Here is a 22,861-nt window from a genome sequence, read left to right as displayed (position 1 = left end):
TAAATTGGGATTATTTCAGTGGAGGCCACATCCCACATGTCTTTATCTCGTGCGCCAGGTGGAGATACTTCCGGCGTTCCTCGGTTTCAGCTTATTATTATTATTATGAGGATTTTTTCCGCGCACCTTAATGGGTGATGATTGAGTTACTGTGCGCTGTAGTGGCTATATACTAACTATTGTATTCTAAGTTGACGGCTTACGATTAATGTCGTTTTGATTATCACGGCTTTTTGTTATTATTATTATCATTACTAATTGCAAACAGTGGCAGCAGTAATCCATACACGACGGGATTTGTTTCAGCGTAATGCATTGATTCATTGCTTCGTTTCATTTTGGTAAGCGTTGTACTCTTTTATTTTTATAGTTGTACTATATAGATACATTTGTTGCTATAATTTTCTTGTTTTAAAGGAAAATGTGCGCATTTTGCGCCAGCGATTATGCGCCATCTAGCGGGATAAAGAATCAGTGTACCTTTCAGTTGAATAGGTTCACAAATTGAACTACAAGAACTTGATAATTTGATTTTAATATAAATGAATGAGTTTCATGTCCACAAAATGCGCATCAGTTAGAAATCACATGTCTTGCTGATTATTTTAGTTGCTTGTATATACGGTAAGCTCTGAAACAAATAGAAGTATTAAATTTAAGTTTAAAAAATCCCAATTAGGATAAATTGAATTTTTTTTTCGCAATCATATTATAACAAGTAATTATTTAAATGACACATTGTGAAAAGTACTTTTTTTGATATATGAATATAAGATATTTTTTTTAAATATAACTTAATCTAATACAATACAAGTAAAACAATTGCAAATAAAGCTATTATAGTATTAAAATAAGCATTAAGACAGGAACATAAATTACTAATATTCATAGCTATAAAACATTTTAATATTAGAACCTAACGTATTGCGATGCTTAAAGTAAATGTGTGCTTGTATTTAAGGCATCTTTAAAAAAAAAAAAAGATTTTCTATATTTAACAGTAAAATAATTAGTAGTTATAAATTAATGGTTACCCTTGGTTACCTATATAAAAATAATTATGAAACAACATCCAGCAAGCCCTCTGTTCGTAAGTTTTACTCTTAGGCATTGACTTAATTGTGAGTCAATGCTCTTAGGCCAGAATTTGATAGTCTTTTTACATTCTATTTTATTAATGGCGAAATAATGCAAAGTAGAATTTAATTTAAAGTAAATTAAGTGTTTTGATAATGAAGAAAAAGTTTAAGGTTTTTTATTCATATGCAATAACAACAAGGAGACTACTTTATATATTATCAGGGATCGGAATAGGTAGAGTTTTTTGCCTAAACTTCGAGGCGTATATACAGAAAATGAAGACTGCCTTACGACAATATTTTTTAGGTCCTGGACCTGTTCGGGATTCGGGAAATCACTTAAGTACATTAAAAATTGACGTAAGTGGGGACAGGCTGGTACACTATATTCATCTTAACTTTGCGACGCACAGTGGGTTGGATCTGGGATATTGCGGACATTAGATTTTTTCACGATACCTCTCTAAAAAACAAAATGCCAATCGAGAGATCCTATTGTTGTAATTAAATATTGCTATATCATATTTTGCCATAAATTTAATAGTTTAGTAGGAAAAAAAATTAAATGTGTATTTTTTGTATGGGACCTTTAGTGCCCCATCGTTACAAAGTCTTAGTTGATCCAGTCTTGGAATCACTACAGATGTATTATTAGACCTATCTTCTATAGATTTGCATACTATACTCGCGCCAAAACCGGCCTATGCACTACATATACTTATCAGAAAATGTGCAATATAAGTACTGAATAGGCAGGTTTGGGCGCGCGTTTAGTGTGCGTCAATTTTTAATGTTCTTAAGTGATTTCCCGAATCCCGAAAAGGCCCAGGACTTAAAAAATATTGACGTAAGGCAGTCGCCATTTTCTGTCTATGTTCCTCGAAGTTTAGGTAAAAAAACTCTACCTATTCCGATCCTTGTATATTATGTTCTCAGTCAGGAGCTCGAGACTAATTTATTCCTGAAACATAACCAAGAGTAAAACTATCTTCTTTACGGAATTCTTGTTCCGTGATTTTCTTAATATCTCTTGGCAATGTTCATTACCGATTCGATCTTACAGTGAAACTCGGAGCACAGCCCTTCTGATTGCCCTATGGGTTGTCTTGAGCCTTCCTAAGAAGCCCATAGAGTTCAACCACGTCTCAGTGCCGTAAATAATCACTGGCAATTCACACTGACCAACGACTTTTGCCTTGATTACACTGTGGTACTTTGTACAAGAATATATGGTGTAAATTAATATGACAAACGTTATTTCGACCAAAAATATGTCATTTCGATGCCTTACTTTCTCAAACTCGTATCTAATTAAGAGTTATTCAGGAGATGGCTAAACTTTCTATTTGATTTGAATTTCTTATCAAGGGTGTTAAGTATGGATAACGCACGGATACCGCTGTGTTGCAATCACCCAATTATTGCGACTTTCGGCACGAGGCGCCTTCGCAGCACAACGTGATGGACCAGTTGCAGCACGGGGCGCCGATGCAGCGGAACGTGACTACAGCACAAGCCACCTTCGGAAACCGGATGTGTGCCATCGTCACTTTTGATTCTAACATGGATCATTAGACACACAATTTTAGTTTAATAATTTTATTGTAATTTTTAGAAAAATTATTGACAAAGACCACTTAATTTTATAACTGCACTATGCTATATATTCGTATTTCTTTTACTGAACCTTCACACAACACTCATACACACAGACACTCTATCACATCTCCCCCCACACACACGCACTCGTTCACAGACTGTCTGCAAGTTTTAAATTTTACAAAATTTTAATATAACATTTACGTGAAGCTCCATGTAATTAGGGACCTAAGAAATATTGTGTTCATGATGGATCACAGACTCCTAAGATACAAGTTTTCTTAGTTTAGGAATCAGTGGATCGCTTAATTGTTACGAAAAACTGTATCTACGCAATGTACCATCAAATATTATTTTTGTGCATAAATATACATATATTATATTATACTATACCTAAGCCTCAAGTACTACTCTCTCTGGAATCTATTGCTATTTACAAACATAATTTTAGTATCTGTAGTCGTCCAGAGAAGTACCTTACTCATTCACTCACTCTTAATTAGGGTGTTAATTAGGATGCATTACTTTAAGAATACGTAAAAGCCAGTGTGTTAATATGAAGGAAATGCGATGCGAAATCAGCCTGCAGAATTTGTATATACAATCCATTTTTTGCATTTCAGTAACTTTGTGTTTTAAGGTTTTGACGAGACGAGTTTGAGAAAAAAAGGCGACGATTTGTTGTATGAAATTCAAAGATTGCAGACAGATTTTAAAAAGCTATTTGTACTGTAATACTTATCCTGTTTTTATTTTCTACTGTGGCTAGCCACAATGTGACATTTTCGATAATCCATTCCCACAGGTTAATTCAGACTTGTATAGATCAATCTGGCGTACATAGTACTAGGGATGCCGCAGACGTCTTCATCTGCATCCGCAGCCGCGGATCATCCTCATATTTTTAAATATTTGCTTCCGCATCCGACATTCAGATCAATTGATGCATAGTTTTTGCAGATACGGATGATTACTTCTGTGAGTGCCACGACAAGATCGTCGGGAGCAGGCCCTAATGAAAGCTCGTGCCGGGTTGTATTTTGCACAAACGGCATAGAATTGGATTTAAATCTTAAGTGTCAAGCTTGACGTGCTCTTGACCCTGTACTAGTGCCAATTAGCCAATAAAGGATCGAGAATTTGGTAGCGTGTAGAGTTGGCAACGGTTTGTTTATTTTCTAAACAAAAATTATCGACTTTATATTGTATTACAAACTTTCCCATTCAAAATAGCCCAGCTCTACTCGTATAAAGGATTTAAAAATTAAGTTTTATATATCGCACTGCTATTACAATAGTTTTGTAACTAAAAATACGTGAAATTCAAGATTATACCATTTCTGAATGTAAAATTTGATTCTCTACACGTTAATAAAACCGTCGTTAGAATGTAGTAAGAAACAATTGAAAGATATCTACTTAACTCTAAATGAGACAAACCCTATGTGAGCTAGTTCTGGACAAAACAGTCTTTACTCAAAAGTGTGAAATTATTTTTTCCCTTTTATTTTTAAATATATTTGGCAAGTAGGAATTGTTTAGATTTCAGAAATAAACTTTAACTTATATATGTATAACTATATATAAGACCCACGTTATGGTATTAGGAAATACATCTGTAATGGTAGTTGTAAGCTTATAGTAATCATAATTTGTTGCATTAAGTGAAACCTGACATGATAGTGTCTTTAAAAAAAAATTATAATCTTTCACAGGAAGTGAGTAATTCGTTTTCCATCGATTCTGAAAAAAATACACTTTTTGAGTTAATACACTATCGTATTAACAGTGCAATATGTCGTAATATTTATATACATTCCATTTTTAATCGCTTTTGTAATAAAATTGCTATCTTCTAAATTTTATATTTTAAATTATAATGATAATTTAATGATCACCAAAATTGTACTATTCTGAAAAAAAAAAAACAACAATTTCTTCATCCGCATCTGCACATTTGAACCATGAAAAATTCGCATCCGAAGCCACATCTGCAGATGTCTCGCATGATCCATTTGCGGCATCCCTGCTTCGTAGGTACATACTTTGTGACGTTACCGAAGAAATTGTAAAAGTACTCCAAGGTTTCCCCGACGGCCTTAAATATGTATGGCGTTTGTGGCATAAACGATTCCCGGACGAATGGCCGGTAAATTTTGTGCCTGCTAATTGGTTGCAGATGTCTCGTATTGTGTCGTCTTACCGCAGCTTTCGTTATTTCGTCGTACTGAAACAATAATAACTTTTTTACTTAGAAAAAATGACTACAAAAGCATAATGTCATTCGGGCCATTCTCATATTCGGTGTTTTCAGCCTAATTACCGTAGCCATTTTTTTTTTCGCTTATTATATCCACTAATATTGAAATATGAAACTTTATATCAATATGTCTAAATGGCATTACAAAAGACAAAGTAGTTTTCGAGTTGTTAACACACAAATATTTTATGGAAACAGTAATTTCCCTCTTCTAATCTAATTACCGTAGGCATGGATACGGTAATTAGAAAGTTTAAACATTTTTAAGAAAAACTGACTATTTCTGACACAACTGAATCATTATTTGTGAATTTGGTTTATTTCTACTGATACAACTGCCATTTAAGATTTAAAAAAATAAATTTAAAGCATTTTTTTTTAATATTTGGTTAGTAATAATGATTAAAAATTATCAAATTCTTTCTAATAATTAGTCACAGTTGTCACGAGGACAGTGTAATATTTGACATTTAATTTAATATTTTGATTATTTCTGCCGATAGAAGTTAAAAAAAAAGTTGTATCGGTGTGATTCATTACAAAAAATGTAGAATATCAAAATCAAAGTTATTTATATGTTGTAAGTTGTTCTTTATAATTTTTGTTTTTATGTTTTCTTAAGAATGTTTGAACTTTCGAATTACAATATCCATGGCTGCGGTAATTGGATCTAAGTACCGTTTCCATAAAATATTTGTGTCTTATTAACTTGGAAACTACTTTGTCTATTCTAATGTTATTTAGACATTTTAATAGTTAAGCTTTCATATTTTAATGTTTTTGGATATAACTGGCTAGAAAAAACAATGGCTACGGTAATTGGGCTGAGAACACCGAATGTGAGAATGGCCGATTTATGACAAGCATGGCAATGCCATACGAACATAGCAACGCGGCTTGTATGTATACTGTGGCCTAGGCTTAGCGAAAAGAAAGAAAGGGCTTAGCCACATAAATTTATTAACAAATAGAAAACGAAAAGGGAAGGCGGTACCAAAAAATAATAAAATGATATAAAAAAGTACAATCAGTATAAAACATTCCCATAGTCCATAAACCGTATAGACACTTACCCCTGGAGGGCGTTTATTAATGATTTAAAAACCGTAACTAACATGAAGTATGAGTTTTACTCGAGGACGATCTATGAGCACGTCCTCTCGTTTTGAGAATTTTGATGGGAGTGATAATGGAACGAACCAGTGTTGCCAGATTTTTGCGATTAATTCGCCAATTTATGGGTGCTAAGTGGCCGATATTCGCCTAAGCCATAAAATTTCTAATAATCAAGGAAAGCAATTTTGTTTGCTTTATTGAGTAGCCTAAAATAGCCTTTTCCTTTTTCAAAAATAGCCTAAATATCGCCGAGTCGCCGATCACATTTTTAATCGCCGTACGAGCCCTCGATGTAGCCTGACTGGCGAAAAATCGCCTAATCTGGCACCAGCGGAACGAACCAATAAGAATAGTGGAAAGAAAAAGGAATTCCAGAACGATTCAAATTTTTAAATGTAATTGGGCCAGGAATCAGTAAAGAGGGTGATAAAAAGGTGGGACGACGATGAAGGATGTCTGAGTACTGTTGTACTCTTGTGATTAACATACGCTATGATCGTTGCATTAGGGAGTCGCTACACTTAACGCACGGTCGGACCGTCTCCGTATCGGCGCGTCGCGTCAGTCGATGCGATCGTTGTAAAATAATGTAAAATCGACATAATAAAAATAAATGGAGAAAAGTTGACCTTGTTAATAAAGCTGTCTTTTTGGGAGTTATCTTAGATAATAAAACGAGGTTTCGACATATATCTTCCTTGGCCAGCAGATTAAGCTCGGTTGCATACGCAGTCCGTAGAATACGTCAGCTTACCGATGTTGCTACTGCTGGACTAGTTTACTTACGTTCATAGTATAATGTCCTACGGGATTCTCATGTGGGGTAAAGCGGCAGATTACGAACCATATTTGTGTTGTAAAAACGAGCGATTCGTTCTGTATACCGTTTAGGTTCTCGGATTTCTATCAGAGAAAAGTTTAAGGAGATTGGTGTCATGACTGTGGCATCTCACTACATTTACTCAAATATTTTGTATGCCCGTAAAAATATACATAATTTCCTTAAGAAAGAACATATCCATAATGTTAACCTTAGAACTAAGTCCAAACTCATGGTACCATGATTTCGTTTAACTAAGGTAAACGATTCTTCAAGGGAAACTGTATACGATTTTACAATAAGATTCCGGAGCATATATTAAGATTAACATTTCCTAAGTCTAAAACTTACCTTAAAAGTATTTTAATTGAAAAGTCAGATTACAAAATTGAAGAGTATTTTTTAAATAAAGAAGTATGGAAAGACAACAAGAGTCTAGATTCCACACAATTATGGTTCAAAGTGTATTCCGTAGCATTTAAGTTTATTTCAAAAGAGCAATCCCTAGAGTTTCTTGCTCGTTCTTCTGAGGGAGGTTAGCGTAGTGAACGAGCACTAGTTTAGAAAATGACATTTACAATTGTAAAAATTTTTAATTTTTTAAATTGTAGACTACGTGTTAAATAAAGGTGTATGGAAGGACAATATGAGTCTAGATTCCACACAAATATGAATCGAAATGTATTCTATAGCATTTAAGTTTATTTGAAAAGAGCAATCCCTAGAGTTTCTTGTTCATTCTTCTCAGGGAGGTCAGCGTAGTGAATGAACAGTAGCTTAAAAATTGACGTTTTGAAGTGTAAACCGATCTATGGAGTAAATGATTATTTGACTTTGGCTTTGAAACACACGACGACATTTTAAGGTGCGTCTACGCTTACGAGCCGAGCACGAATTCGTGTATTGTGGACTGTGTTATGAGCCTCGAACGTTCGGCTCGTGCTCGTTTGTGCTCCGCCATTTGTCGGTTTTTTTTTACAGACACAAAGGCATTCGAATCGCACTCACAGTGCGCTCGTGGACGTGTTTAGTGATAGACCCTTCGCTTGTTCCGAGCATCATGGAAACGTGGTCAGAAGAAGATTGTTTGCAATTAATGAATTGTATCAAAATAATCCAATCGTCTTAGCCTTCTAGATTTTTCACTGATTTCGATTATAATAATCGCTGCAGCAGCAGCCGCAGTAGCTAAATCGTCCATGTTTGCCACGAGTCGCGAGCACACTGCGGAAAGCTCCGTTCGACGACAGTGGTCGCTCATTGTACATTCACATTTGACGTTGCGAACGACGAAGAGCAGAGCGGCTCCGCTCGTGTTCGGCTCGTCTATCGTAGACGCACCTTTAGAGCGCGCGTTTTTTATCTTGTTTAAACTAATTACCTTCGCATTTCGTAGTTTCTGTGAATGTTTCTGTGCCCCGTTTTTTTAACAAAAAATATCCGAAAGTGTGGTACGACTGATTTATTTTATTTATCCTGGTTAGTCTTTTTTTAATCATTCCGAGATTTCAGAGGGAGGTATTATGTTTTCTTTATAATACTTTATATCTATTTATTTTATTTCTTTATATTGTATCTTCTGTATATGTATTAGTTGACGTTTAGGTAAATATACTTTGCCGATTTTTAACTGACTTCACAAAAGGGAGAGGTTCTAAATTCGACTGTGTTATTTGTATGTGTGTTGCGCTATCACTCCGACATTTGTGAACCGATTTCGATGAAAAGAAGTTTGCTGAAAAAGGGTTACCTCAGTAGTATTCCCATTCAAATTTGAAGTAAATATTTCGTCTCTAAGGGTGTCAAATTAGGGGATAATTCCGATTTATTGAATTTCACCTACTTTCCGTAAACCGATTAAAAAAAAACTTGGCAAATAGATGTAATTCCACACTCTTTGGAGGTTGGTTTTTTAACAATGTTTCTGTTAGGTTATTATTGTTTAGATGTGTAAGATTACCTGGTATTCTGTGACATAGATAGGTGTCTCCATAAGGATCCATATGACGACCTCGTTGCACTCTGGCGACGTGAGCGACCCGGCGTACGTGTAGTATGATTTTGAGTTTGCTGGTACTAAGTTTCTGCAAAATTATTGTTTTTAGTGTAGTAGAGGCACAGTGTCAGTTTATGGAATGATTAGTCCTTATGTCATTATGACAAATTGTACACTTACATACGTGTCCTGCATTTCTGTTGCAACAACGAGCGATTCGTTCTGTGTACCTACCGTTAATGTCCTCGGGTTTTGCTCAGTCTTAAAAAAAGTTTAAGGAGATTGGTATCATGACTGTGGCATCACAGTACATTTATACTCAAACATTTTGTATGCTCGTAAAAATATATACATAATTTCATTAAGAAGATATCCACAATATTAATTAACCTTAGAACTAAGTCCAAACTCATGTTACCACGATTTCGTTTAAACTAGGTAAGCGTTTCTTTATGGGGAACTGTATATGTTTTTACAATAAGAATCCGGAGCATGTATTAAGATTATCTTTTCCTCAGTTTAAAAATTACATCAAAAGTACTTTAATTAGAAAGTCATATTACAAAATTAAAGACTACGTGTTAGATAAAGATGTATGGAAAGACGACATGAGTCTCCACACAAATATGATTCAAAGTGTATTCCATAACATTTAAGTTTTGCAAAGAGCAATGCCTGAGTTTCTTGCTCGTTCTTCAGTCAGCACAGTGAACGTGCAGTAGCTTAAAAAATGACGTTTTCAAGTGTAAAAATTTTAATTAAGGAATAAATGTGGTCTTTGAATAAATGATTATTTGACATTGACTTTGATGTTTCGTCATTCTTCTCTCAGTCTTTCTATCCGAACCATCTAAGAATCCTTTTCTCTTTCTAGTCTTACGGTCTGATTCCAGAACTCTACTCAATGCTCAAGTCTTAATTGAATTCAAAGTGGCCAGTTGGTATGTAACAGAGTCAATCCAGAGGTGGCAGCATTACTCCATGCACGACCGGACCTGTGCTTGGTACAGCTGAAGCAACAATTCCGGTGTAAAGTAACGCCTAACCGTGGAAAGGATGCCAAGCTTCCTTGCTGCATTTTTGGCTATTGATTCAATGTATCTGCCGAAGTTCAAATTGGACGACAGGTTCATTCCAAGTAGCTGGAGACAGTCGGCTATCGGTATGGATGTGTGTGTGTGTGAATTGAAATATGTATTTTGAAAATCTACGTAAATGTATACTCACTATTAAACAATAGATGTAGATGTGAATCGTCGCCCTAGTCTTACCGCGTTTGCGCAGTGCATCCGATTCGTACTCGCCACCAACTTCGGATGTCGCTTGTGCACTAAAACCGATTCCAATCCGAATATCGCTTGTACACCTACAGATGAAATGATCCCTGTGACATTTAGGGTCGTCATTACTTGGACACGGAACTGATACGAATCGGTCGTAGCGCGCAAACGCACTTAGGAAGTCATTTATCACACTTTTTATCGAATTGGCTTGAGCCGGTCAAAAAAATTTTATAATAAGGGCGAAACGGACGGTGTCATTTGGCGTCGACGGCGGTCCGAGCGGAACGAAGCATAAAACGTCTGCTTCATTACATGGACATAAAGATTTTTCTGGCTGGTTTAAAGCGATTCCGTGTGGACAAGTGTCCTGACTCCATTATTGTCTAAGAAGACAGAAACAGGATAATTCGAGTGAATTTTACCGTTGTATTAGCAAAGACAGCGGCGGATGTTACAAATTATGACCTTAATGTCTTTAAAATTACATTAATTTCGCTACTGACCCAGTTAGTTAGATCATCACATGCAAAGCGGTTACTTAGTTAACCCAAAAAAACAGAGTAACCGTCCGTTTTGGAACCCGGTTTTTCGGGAACCGAATAGATAACCCAGGTTTTTCGAGATCTTCGTTTTTGTCTTAAAACTACAAAAGCGTAAAGTTGTGGCTACACGGGGGAGGGTAATCTTTGGGTTTTGGGTTTTGGGCGATACCGGGCGGGAGGGATGCGCGAGCAGAATAGCAACAACAACGTAAAAAAATCTTTGTGGTTTGATTTTTGCTTCCTGTACGCGTTGCCGTTTTAGCGACTAACTTACTAGATTTAGGAGAATTTAAGAATGTTTAGCGGGCAAAAATTTGGTTTTAGCGAGAAATCTATTTAGTGACTTATAGCTTCTTTTTGACCCCAGGCTTTTTTCAGAAATAAAAACGAGACCTATCAATCATTGTAAATCAAGTTAAGTAATTGCTAATAATCGTATGCCCGATTTTCAAGCCTAACACTGGTAACACTATGAATAAACATACTAAAAAACTAAGGTAATAAAAATCAGTACAGAGTACTAAAAAAACCGACCTCAAAAGTCATTAATCCCCTGGTTTGCCACCATTAACAATCTTCACATTTAAATGGGACCACATATGAGGTACCTTATTTCCAACAAAAAAAGAATAATCAAAATCGGTTTACAAACAGTTATCGCGTAACATACATAAAAAAACATACAGTCGAATTGAGTACCTCCTCCTTTTTTAAAGTCGGTTAAAAAGATGTTTAATGTTTGTCTATAAATACATATTTATTTTAAAATATTTGTGTTATTGATTTTTTTAATAATAATTCGAGAAGTTATTTGATTTCATTGCTACGAATTTTATAAACAATGAAAATAATCCATAAAACACTGATGTAATGTTTTTTTAAACTTTTGTAGATTTATTTGGGCGGCAATAGCCAAAATATATCATAAAAATAATCAAAATCACTCGGATTTTGCATGCCCTATTAGATATGAGGGGCACAATGAAAGTTTCGCCTTACATTGAATTCAAGAAGTTTCGAACGGAAGTTATTCGAAGTTAGACGTTACATTTTTGTTCCTGTAAACTTTTTGTGGCGACAAACGGTTTAACAAGCGGTATTTACGCTTATAGGCGTAGGACGTATATATCGGTGTAGACGCGACATCGTCGATAACTCGAAGCTGAGGTGGTATGTACACGTCAGAAGATCGCCCGACTTGGAAATGCCGTGATAAATCTGAACAACCCTAGGTCCAGAACACGAGGAAGACCGAAGTTGAGCTGGACAGATCATACTTAATCGCCAAAAATCTAAGGAGTTATCATGTTTCTGAAAACGACATGTTCAACCGAGCAAAGTGGAAGGCTGGTGGAAGGACTGTGTCAGGTTCTACATTCGAAGAACTAAAGACTGTATGACAATGCATTTGACAGTCATTTTTAACCGTCATCCAAAGTGGAAAACGGCAATAACTACGAATTTCGTGCTTCGCTTTCGTGCTCTGAATCCGAAACGTTAGTTTGTTTGAAAAACAGAAATACTTATACGCCAATATAGATCTAAAAAACTACTTTCATTTCCAATCCTATTTAAATCTTGATTAGTAAATATTTTAATAACCATGAGTATAGTAGGAGATGGTGATGTCGTATAGAGATGTGTCTATGAAGATCTGAGCGACATATCTGATATGCTCGTAATTCCCGACATAGGGGCTGTTTATTAATAAGGGTTTGAAGTATTAACATCATACTTAAGGTCGAGTAATATGCCACTCATTCTGTCACCCCTTTGCTTCAATTTAGGGATGTAGTTCATCATGTCGTGTACTAAGCCGTCCAGATCCAGGGACAAGTCTACTTTCACCTGCGAACAAAGTTAGTTAACCAGCTGACATCATCTATCTTAGTAGCAGAGTAATGACCGGTAACTGACAAACGAGTTTTTTTATATGATATCGTGAACAAGTCGTGCGCGTGGTGGTAACCCGCCTGTCCATAACAGTGGCAGTGCCACTCAGACTTTTAAATCGTAAAGCTCCGGGGGGCGCTGCCATTGCGCCCGTCACCATTACACATAAGCTGACAAGTCCTATGTGCCTGTTATTTCACCAGCACCTTTACCCTTCAAAACCGGAGCCCAGTAATGATCACATACTGCTTGGCGACAGGAATAGGAAAGGTGGCAGTAATTCCCTGGACGAACTCTTTTACAAGGAGCTCGATTGCTACTTAATCTATGGCACGACGGAATCAGGAAAAAAAAATTAAAACAACAACTGGATGTAGTTAAGTAAGAAGGATCCAATCACCAAAATTTCAAAATTATCAAAAAATTAGTTATATGTACCAAAAGGTTTCTAAAGTGTAACCAAAAAAAAAATGCAATATATAAACATAAATAAATATCTCTGGAGTTACAAATGACAGTATAAGTTTTGAAAATAAGACAAGAGTGAGAAACACTTTAAACTTTAAACTACCTTATCTCCAAAGCGACTGGATGTGCATTGGATCCTTTTTGTGTAACTACGTCCCACTTATATTCAAAAATATACTTTTTTGTTCTAAGTTTTTGTTGTAGATACTATCTGACATTTTTTTATTTCTATTAAATGAATTCCTACATTATTATATTGACTATGTTAAAATTACGATTAATTTATGATAGTACAAAGCTTGTACTTATGTTTTTAAATGTGACATTTATTACTATTGTAATTTGTAACGATTCTTGTAATACAATTTATTATACTGCTATATAAAGATGTAAAGTTTACAAGACGATAAATAAAATATATGTAAATCTAAATCTATTTGCTAGTAGGTTGTTTCGCCTCTTGTCACCGTTTAGAGCGATCTATTTAAATAGCCATCGCCAGGTGGCGCTGTTACGGCTAACTGCCAAATTTAAACGCTCTGTGAATTTTTAGTATTATTACTAATTTGAACATTTGTAAGTTAACTAAAACGAACGTAATTATTCAGTTGATTACAAGATTAATCAGTGTTGTGAAATACAAAACAAAATAATCAGTGAAAATGGCTTCACAATCGAAAGCTGCCCTTGATGGGTTAGTGGAAGTAATTTCAAATTTGAAATTTTGTTTTTTTTTTGTTTTGAAAAAAAAAAATAAGTGCCTTGAATACATTGACTTATAATTATATGGACGTCGGGTCCGCGCTAAATAGTGTCCGAACTTATAGGGCGTTAAAATCGTATACAGAGCGTCATTCACGCTTTAGTCTTCGTTTGTTCGACTGACAGCGAAGCAAGCAAAATTAGACAGTACTACGATGACATTACAATTTAAATTCAACGTTTTATCTTTTTCATATTTCTTTACATGTCACTACGTTTAAATAGGTTGACTTGGGACATTTTTTTGTGGTTTTTGTATTAGACCCGTCGTCCATTTATTTGTAAGTCAATGCTTGAATATGAAATTAGATAACTGCTACGAAATTATCAAAACCCACAACATACACATACCAACACAAGACGAAAAATTGTCGCAATTAATGAGGAAAATTGGCAATTTGAGCTCCACATCACACGTAATTACAACCAGACGCAAGAGTAAACGCAAATACAAAAATAATAACTGCGTTGCGATTGGCCAAGCCCGAATTCGAAACAATTGACGGGCGTCGTCAATTGTTTCATTACAATCGGCCAGTTAAACTTGAGCTTTGATATAATGGACGAAAATTGTAAAATTACATATTTAATATTTAGTTACTCCTGAAATGTGATTCCGTTTGTTTTGTAATTAGATGTTTTGCTGTTTTTCCTACACCATCGAATGGAACAGCCTAATAAATAAATATAGAATATTTTTGGAATATATGGAGACGTGCACACAGGTCAGTTGTTGGCGCTGTACTATTTCAGCTTTCAGCAGACGAGAGTTGGTATTAAAAATGATATAAAGCCCTTTTGCCTGATGAGTCGTCAGGGATGGACGGATCTTAATTCGTCTCTACTTCTGGTTATATACTCGATAAAATAAATAAATAAATAAATAACGCACACACTCAACATAGTCCCGCACGAGGGAAACCCTGTGTCGCGGGTGCCATGGACACACATATAAACAATCACAAATTACACCCAAACTCACGAGAGAAATAAATGTAGGCCATACAACTATTTCTCCAGGCCCGAGAATCGAACCTGGGACCTCTGCGTGGCAGTCCGGCATGGTAACCGTTCGGCCACGGAGGCAGCTACCTAAAGGGTAATAGTCTTCTATGTGTTCGATCTTTGCTACTAATAGTTACGATTTTGTATATTGTAAAAGTTAATTTAAATGCTTCGTAAAATTACAAATAACATTGTAAACGTTATTTTTTCCGCAATTTTATATTTAATAATTTCGTAAATCCCGGTTTATTGTATTTTTTCATATGAAAGCTTATTTCATGTTAGCGAGCTACCGAATTGTAGGTTAATAAGTGCCATTTATTCATTGACTTACAATTATATGGACGTCGGGTCCGCGCTAAAAAGTGTCCGAACTTATAGGGCGTTAAAATCGTATACAGAGCGTCATTCACGCTTTAGTCTTCGTTTGTTCGACTGACAGCGAAGCAAGCAAAATTAGACAGTACTGCGATGACATTTAAATTCAACGTTTTAGCTTTTACATGTCACTACGTTTAAATAGGTTGACTTGGGACATTTTTTCGTGGTTTTTGTATTAGACCCGTCGTCCATTTATTTGTAAGTCAATGATTATACCATACCCATTGACATGGGCCGCGACTCTGAAGTAAAACAGTCGCTTAGTGGAAAATGCATTTAAGCATCTGATTATTCGACCACCATGTATTACATTACACTGTCGCGTGACATCACAATATTGTAATATTACTCGTATTAAATAGTGCACCACTTACTTTGCAAAATATAGCTATTATTGCCAATCCATCTGGGGTTTTAAGCGCATCTTTCACGGTCAGATCCGATCTCACATGTACTAAATGGATTTCCATGGGGAACCTGAAATGTGGGTAATAATAATTATTGTTTATTTCAGACCCTTAGGGGTTAGTAAAAAAAGTAGTACGTTTTGGTGAAATTACAAAGAGTGTCAACTTATTGTCTTAAGAGGGAGAATGCCAAAAAAATTTTGACGTTGGCTCCGCCCACATTTGTGAGACAAATATATGCCTGCAGTTCGCGTGACATGCGATAGGAGATGTTGAATTTTGCGCATTAAAAGTACCAAATTCGTTTTAGCGGAATAACTCTAAAACTAAAGGGTTTAAAAAAAATCCGTAGTGACAGTTCTCGATCATGCATAAATATAATTAATTATCTAATTTTTGTCCTAATAACCTGTAGCATTTCGAGGATGAATCGAAAAAATGTGAAAATTAGAGGTCATTTCGTGATTTTTGTCTATCGAGGAAACTTTATTGTTTTATGTTTCTGGTTAGTGTCTATGCTTGAATATATCGTGTAGTTACTCATACAATATTTTATTTTTAACTTTAAAGTGGATATACCCTTCTAAAATCAAATCGAAGATTAGGAATTTTTCCTCTGCTCCCTCTTAAGGTGATAGGCGCAGCGGCAGTGTCGCTCGTAAACATACTCGATGCTCGTAAGATCTGAGTGTTAGTGCAATTGCTATGGATAGGCGTCTCGGTTTACACCAGACGCGCGACTTGTTAGCCCCATCTCTTAGTATTATAAAAAAAATAGAATACTTACTTTAGTTCCCGTTATGTTTCGTGCTTGTTTTGTATTAAGTGACGGGTTGAATAAGACGTGTGCCTCTGGTGATACGTGACACGTCTATTCATAGTTTCAGTGCCACTCAGAATTTAAATCGCAAAGATCACTGCCACTGCGCCTATCACCCAGACATAAGTTGTCCCATGTGTTTGTAATTTCACTATCCTTCACAACCGGAACGCAGTAATGCGCATATTACTTGGCGGCAGAAATAGGTAAGGTGGCAGTACTTCCCTGGACGAACTCTTTCACAAGGAGCTCTACTGCTACTAAAAAGCCTGTTTCTTTAAATTTTTTTATTGTGAGGTCGTTGAAATTGATGAAGTACGTAAAGGTAAAAATTCTTTAGTGAGTTTGCGAGTTTTGTTACGCGGATACAAAATGACGGAATGAAATGGCAAAACGAAGTCTAAATTAGCGATACAGCTCATTGCTATTAAATTTCCTTTTGATCTTAAAATTGGACCAGTGAATTTATACTTGTTATATGTACTTGTTTCCATCAATAGTGTGCTCCGAAAGCCAGTGAAAATGAACTTGCTCTAGCCTGTACATGTTCATGAGTGGGCCTCCCGTCATTCGTGGGTGCATGTCTTTGTCGCCTTCGCAACTGAATTGAACTGGAGAAGAAATAGATGTGTTAACGCAAAAGAACTCTGGCGCCCCTGGGCCGCCCGCGCGCCTCTCACTCGATTAATAAGATGTTACCATTAATTATCTTCGCAGTTAGCTAGCTCTTTTATAATTATTATTTACTACACTAAAGTTTTCTCCATACAGAAACAAGTAGTATACTGGATTAACTATAAGACCACTGGCTGTGTATGACATGCATTATAATGCCAATGAAAAAAAAAAACTATTTGTTTTTGGCCCACCTTTCCGGCTTTATATCCTTTATTTTTTTCCATCCTCTATGATTTGTATACACTTGTTAAAACAAAAGAAAGTCACGTAGTAAAAAAGCGCATGTGCAAAAGACCCGCCCTTTCCCATCGATATGAAAGTATGTATGTACACTATGTACATTAATAAAATTTTAACCTGATATTTAAAAGTGGTTTTCATACTTCAGATGCGGCCACAACTTATAAAAGTTTCATCGGATGAATAATAATTTATAATAATAATTTAACTTATGCGGGACAAAAATACAAATAAACAAATAAGATCGGGAAAATAATAAGAGGTTACTACGCCAAGAAAATGAGACAGAAGTACTTGACTCCCAGGTCATGAAATTAATATAAAAAATCTGTAAGTGTTGGCGATTTAAAATAATAATTGGTAAATTGATTCCCAAATCAAATGATTGTGACGCCGATGGCGGCAAATTAGTGGCTATTGTTCGACGTGGCGGGGACTGAAAGGTGATTGGGGCAAGTGTTGATGTGTAAAAATCCAAAATAAGTAAGATCATTGACTTTATCTCGCAAATAAACGAGCTGTCTACTAGGACCGCAATATACACGTCGCAGAGCGGCTTTTACTTTGCACTCAAGGAAATATTCAATTTATTTAGTACAAATGAAGTTCTATGTTGCATTGTTTTCAACGCAGCTCTACGTCACTCAGTGGCTTTCTATTTTTCAAAGAAATATATCCTATTGTTGAGAATCTAAGTTACACCTGCCCCCCATAGCATGGCTACGCATGATAGTAGAGATAAAATTGGATGGATGGAAGCGCGCGCTATTGGCTGTCTCAATCAGGGGGCCTACCGTGACCTTTCCAAAATCAATCTATTTCAATGTAAGCTTAAAAAAAGCCTATTATAATATATTACTCATATTCGTACCATGACAAATCTGTAAACAAAGTAATGTGTTATTGCAAAAGTGATTGAAAGAACCAAAGGTAAGAACGAATGATTTCCCTATATTGTCTATTCCTTACTAAAAATAAGAATGGAAATGACGGTATATGAACTATATAATGTCCTCTTTTTCTTTTTTGATGTTCCGAATCAAAAAAGTCTTATCGTAGTGTAATGTTTATTCAGAGAATTTTGACTGTTAAAAAAAGAAAAGTGTATGTAAAATCTATTAAAATTACGTTGTTTTCAATAATTATTCCGCGTTTTCATGAAGAAAAATAAATAAAACAAGCTGAGTCTTGATAGTCACGTTGTGAATTCGGAATTATAGTCTAGTCTAGTCAACTGTTAGTTTCGCCAAGGAGCCTATAGATGGCGCTGTCATAATTTTATGAAATAAACATCGCGTATTTTTATTTAAAGAAAAATTATTTCCTATGTGCTATTAAATAAAAAATAAACAAGATATTAAAAAGATATATGTAAATAAATAAGTTCAATTTAACTTTTAATCATTACAAATCAATAAAACCGAAAATAATATTGTGCATCCGTGTAACTATTTTAAGATTGCTAAATTGCAAAAAAGATATTACTTACTGGTATGTCCGTTGTGTACAGCCGTCAAGAGTACCCTCTGATATCCAATGAACTGTAGCTCTCCATATTTGATGAACTTATTTTCATAGTCCATTGGAACATTTTCTGTCTGAATGTCTATAGGGGACTGTAAGTAACCTCCTTCGGTGCACTTACGCCCCGGCCATGATAATTGATCTGGAATTTAGTTTTTATTTAACATAATATATCTAATATCGTTTGTTGCAAACATGGTATAAATAAGACACTTGAAAATATAATATGATGTGGACACTGACAGGGTATAATAAATTGTACTTAAATCTAGTTTGTATAATAATTAAAATCGTTTGTTTTTTCTCTCTCCTTCTGGACATAATGTAGTATAGGTAGTATTCTAGCCTTCTAAGTTCCAGCAAACTGCAATGGGAAAAGCGTTGAACGGCCTTATGCATTAAAATATATTAAATATAATTACATGTTATAGCACCCAGTTACACGAGGCGAAAATTTTCGCGCGACCGCCCAGTTATCACGCCTTCATGTACGTTAATGGCGAATTATATTTACTAGACAACAACCTATTTATATGTTCTGCGGCAACAACATTTAAATTCCTCTGAATAATACAACCGCGCGGTCGCCGGGCGGCCGCCGCGTAGACAAAATTGCCTCTGTACCAGCAATGGAACTGTCTAAAGGTACTAGGGTAAAGAAAGGCTCAAGCAAGTATGCTATCGCTTTTGTATGAAAATCATATTTTTCTGGATTCCCTATGGATATCATAATAGCGCTGAATTTGTACAATGTACACTGGATCGTGGACATGATCGTGGGAATAATATTGTCTGATTGTCTGGGTCTGTACACAGGGCCCCAGGTTGGGAGACAAGAGCTCAACGTATGTTATTTAGACATGTGATATGAGTCTCTTAGTCTCTAGCACCTTACTACATTACAAATATTAGTTTTTTATCGATGGGTTTCGGACAGGCGTGTTTGCGTGCGTGCATGCATGCGTGCGTGAGTATATGCATGCATGCATGCGTGCATGCGTGCGTGCGTGCGTGCTCGCTACAGCTACTGGAAAATCATTTTATGGATGGACTAAATACGTAGAGCTTACGTAAAATATTTAAAATAAATTTTGTCATGATGATCTGAATATTTCATTCTTAGGCTTGGTATTTTGTCATCTCACCCTTATACTCTCACCTTCATACGTCCAGAAAGGGGTGACATTTCCGTCACTCATCACGTTTATTGCAGTTTCTGAAACTAAACATTGAAATTCGCAGGTTAACCGAGCAAGACAGCGCAGCAGCTTCGATATTCTCTTTCCAGCTCAAATTTTGCTGTATAAACAACAATTGTGTCTATTAATTATCTGTCAAACTTTTGACAGTAATTCCGCTTAAGCCCCTTAGAGGATGAAAAAAAATATAAGAAAGGAGCTGCGCTATCTACGGAACAAATACGCCAGCATAAACCAAAATTGTACACCACAAATGGCGGATTTCTTTAGTGTTGTACCATAATCATCGATAAGTCAATACCGACATGCAAATGTATGGCTTCAATGTTGAACTGTTTTTTATGTTTGTAATTTCTATAGTCTACTATAATCAAAGTATGATTAATAAATGTTTAATTAACGTTTGTCAATATTCCATTTGGGAATGTTTTATGTCATATGAGATTTTGAATATATTATTTTGCATTTATAAAAGCTCACATATTACGAAAAGTGTATTTGTACAGAACAAATGTAATAAAAAAAATTAAGAAATATTTAGTATTAAGTATTTTGTATTACGCAGTAGTAACTACGTATTGCAGTATTTTCAGTAAACGCTTCTCTCCCACATACTCCCAACACACTCACATCTAATTCACCAACACTATAACATACTCTCAAAAACAAAATGTAGGCCAATAGCATCGCGTCTTTGATATAGTACAAATATGGAATTTCGAAAAAATAAAAATAAAAGAAACTTGACAGTAATGCGTTCAAGCTTCAAGCTTACAGTAGAAACTGTGGTTTACACAGCGTGAGCTGGAAAGACAGACTCGCCTAACCACGTTGGCTGGTAGGTAGGTGGTTCAAAATTATTACAATTCACTGTTCTTAATTTAAATAAATAAATAAATAGCGCTCATACTCAACATAGCTCCGCACTAGGGAAACCCTATGTCGCGGGTGCCATGGACACACACATAGACAACCACAAATTACACCCAAAACTCACGAGAGAAATAATTGTAGGCCACACAACTATTTCTCCCGGCCCGGGAATCGAACCTGGGACCTCTGCGTGGCAGTCCGGCATGGTAACCGTTCGGCCACGGAGGCAGTTAAAAAGGCTGTAATTACGTCTTGTGCTAGTGAAATTATAAAATCAAAATCAAAAATCAAAAATCAAAATAATCTTTATTTCATAGGTAAGCATTATTACACTTGAAATCGTCACAATGGTTAAACTCTACCGCTCATTCGTAAGGCAGATTCCCCTGAGAAGAATGAGCAAGAAACTCTAGGGGTTGCTCTTTGTAAATAACATTTACAATATTTTTTTATTTGAAACATCAGATTGAGACTACCTCCATGAGCTAAACGGGTTACTACCACGGATTTTTGTCATCCAAGTACGCAGAAGTTGTATAATAACCTTTAGTATAAAGTTTTTGTTTCACTATAGTTTTAAACCTCGTGAAAGGCAAATTTTGTATATCAACCGGAATCTTGTTATAGAAGCGTATACATTGCCCCTTAAATGATTGTTTGACTTTGTGAAGACGACTATCAAGAAAAGCTAGTTTATTTTTATTCCTCGTATTAATGTTATGTCTGTCACTATTTTTCATAAAGAAATTACTATTCCTTTTAACATAAATTATATTTTCATAAATGTATTGTGAGGCTAGTGTAAGAATGTTAATTTCCTTAAACTTATCTCTCAAAGATACTTTGGGGCCCAGATTGTAAATTGCCCTAACTGCACGTTTCTGCAGGACAAAGATTCTATTGATATCGGCGGCATTACCCCAAAGCAAAATGCCGTATGTCATTAGACTGTGAAAGTAGCTGAAGTAAACCAATCTAGCGGTTTCGACGTCTGAAAGTTTCCTTATTTTTTTAATCGCGTACACTGCAGAGCTGAGCCGTTTTGACAACTTACTTATATGGGGACCCCATTGCAATTTAGCATCTAACGTTATACCTAGAAATACAACTGTATCCACAAGATTCAATTTTTCGTTTCTAACTACAATGTTTGTAACCGTCTCTCTAACATTGGGTAATGTAAATTTCACACAATTTGTTTTTTTCTCATTAAGAAGTAGGTTATTAACAGCAAACCAATCAACTACTTTAGATATAGCATTGGATTAGATATAGCTTTACATATAGGCATATGGGATTTGTCAGTGCCCCTTAGATCTTGTGATTTAAAGCTCTCAGTGGCACTGCAACTGTTATGGACAGATGTGTAGCTTACCATCAGGCGTCATTTGACATTATGAAAAAAAAAATGTTCACTATTTTTGTTTTTGGTTACTAAGGACTTTCTTTATAAATAACTGAAAGATTTCTGTCTATTGTCCCGCTAAGTAATGTACACATTCTGCCCAACTTGTTTAGGAAATTATTCTCTGCATTAATAGTTATAAATAGGAAATGAAACTATTTTTTCACATCTAAATTGTGTATATTTGTTTTTTCAAACGAACCTTCGTTTCGGGTCCTTTACAGTACGACTTGAAGCGCGACATAAAACGCGATATACTGCTATTCTCGCACTGAGATCTCATGCTTTATGTCGTTCTGGCGCAAGTCGCGCCCTATCGTGCTAGGCTTATTGGTCACGACTGACACGAAAAATACTTCCCTTTCCTATGTGTAACAATCACGACAACCTAAGCACACTAGAAGTAGTTATATTTGAATAATTCTGCTGGCAACACTGACTGTTGTTTGAAAAAAAAAACAATGCACGCGATCTGAGAAAATACTTTCATTTGCAATTATGGAAATGAGAA

At 35.6% G+C, this 22,861-nt stretch overlaps 1 protein-coding gene across 1 annotated transcript; it reads right to left on the bottom strand.

The window, feature by feature from the left end:
* Nucleotides 1-594: 594 nt before the first annotated feature.
* Nucleotides 595-22,576, bottom strand: LOC113237917 (carbonic anhydrase 1-like). Its single transcript, XM_026474634.1, has 9 exons — nucleotides 22,553-22,576; nucleotides 20,033-20,095; nucleotides 18,839-19,015; nucleotides 16,916-17,042; nucleotides 15,579-15,681; nucleotides 12,431-12,543; nucleotides 8,835-8,958; nucleotides 4,724-4,905; nucleotides 595-631 (listed from the first exon to the last, which is right to left on the bottom strand). The coding sequence occupies exons 2-9, from the start codon at nucleotides 20,070-20,072 to the stop codon at nucleotides 601-603; spliced, it is 897 nt and encodes a 298-aa protein (XP_026330419.1). The 5' UTR covers nucleotides 20,073-20,095; nucleotides 22,553-22,576; the 3' UTR covers nucleotides 595-600.
* Nucleotides 22,577-22,861: the final 285 nt, after the last annotated feature.

The sequence above is a fragment of the Hyposmocoma kahamanoa genome, unplaced genomic scaffold (assembly GCF_003589595.1).
Source record: "Hyposmocoma kahamanoa isolate Upper Pololo Valley unplaced genomic scaffold, ASM358959v1 94, whole genome shotgun sequence".
Lineage (NCBI taxonomy): Eukaryota > Metazoa > Arthropoda > Insecta > Lepidoptera > Cosmopterigidae > Hyposmocoma > Hyposmocoma kahamanoa.
Note: the sequence above shows the minus strand (reverse complement) of the source record. Positions and strands in the feature narration are given on the sequence as shown.

What these genes read in the sequence shown, in the direction of transcription:
- LOC113237917 (XM_026474634.1), bottom strand. Translation starts at nt 20,072, where the DNA reads ATGAGTGACGGAAATGTCACCCCTTTCTGGACGTATGAAG. An exon ending in TGTACACAACGGACATACCA is followed by an intron (nt 17,043 to 18,838) that starts GTAAGTAATATC and finishes TTTCTTCTCCAG; the next exon opens with TTCAATTCAGTTGCGAAGGC. An exon ending in TAATAGCTATATTTTGCAAA is followed by an intron (nt 12,544 to 15,578) that starts GTAAGTGGTGCA and finishes CTTTGTTCGCAG; the next exon opens with GTGAAAGTAGACTTGTCCCT.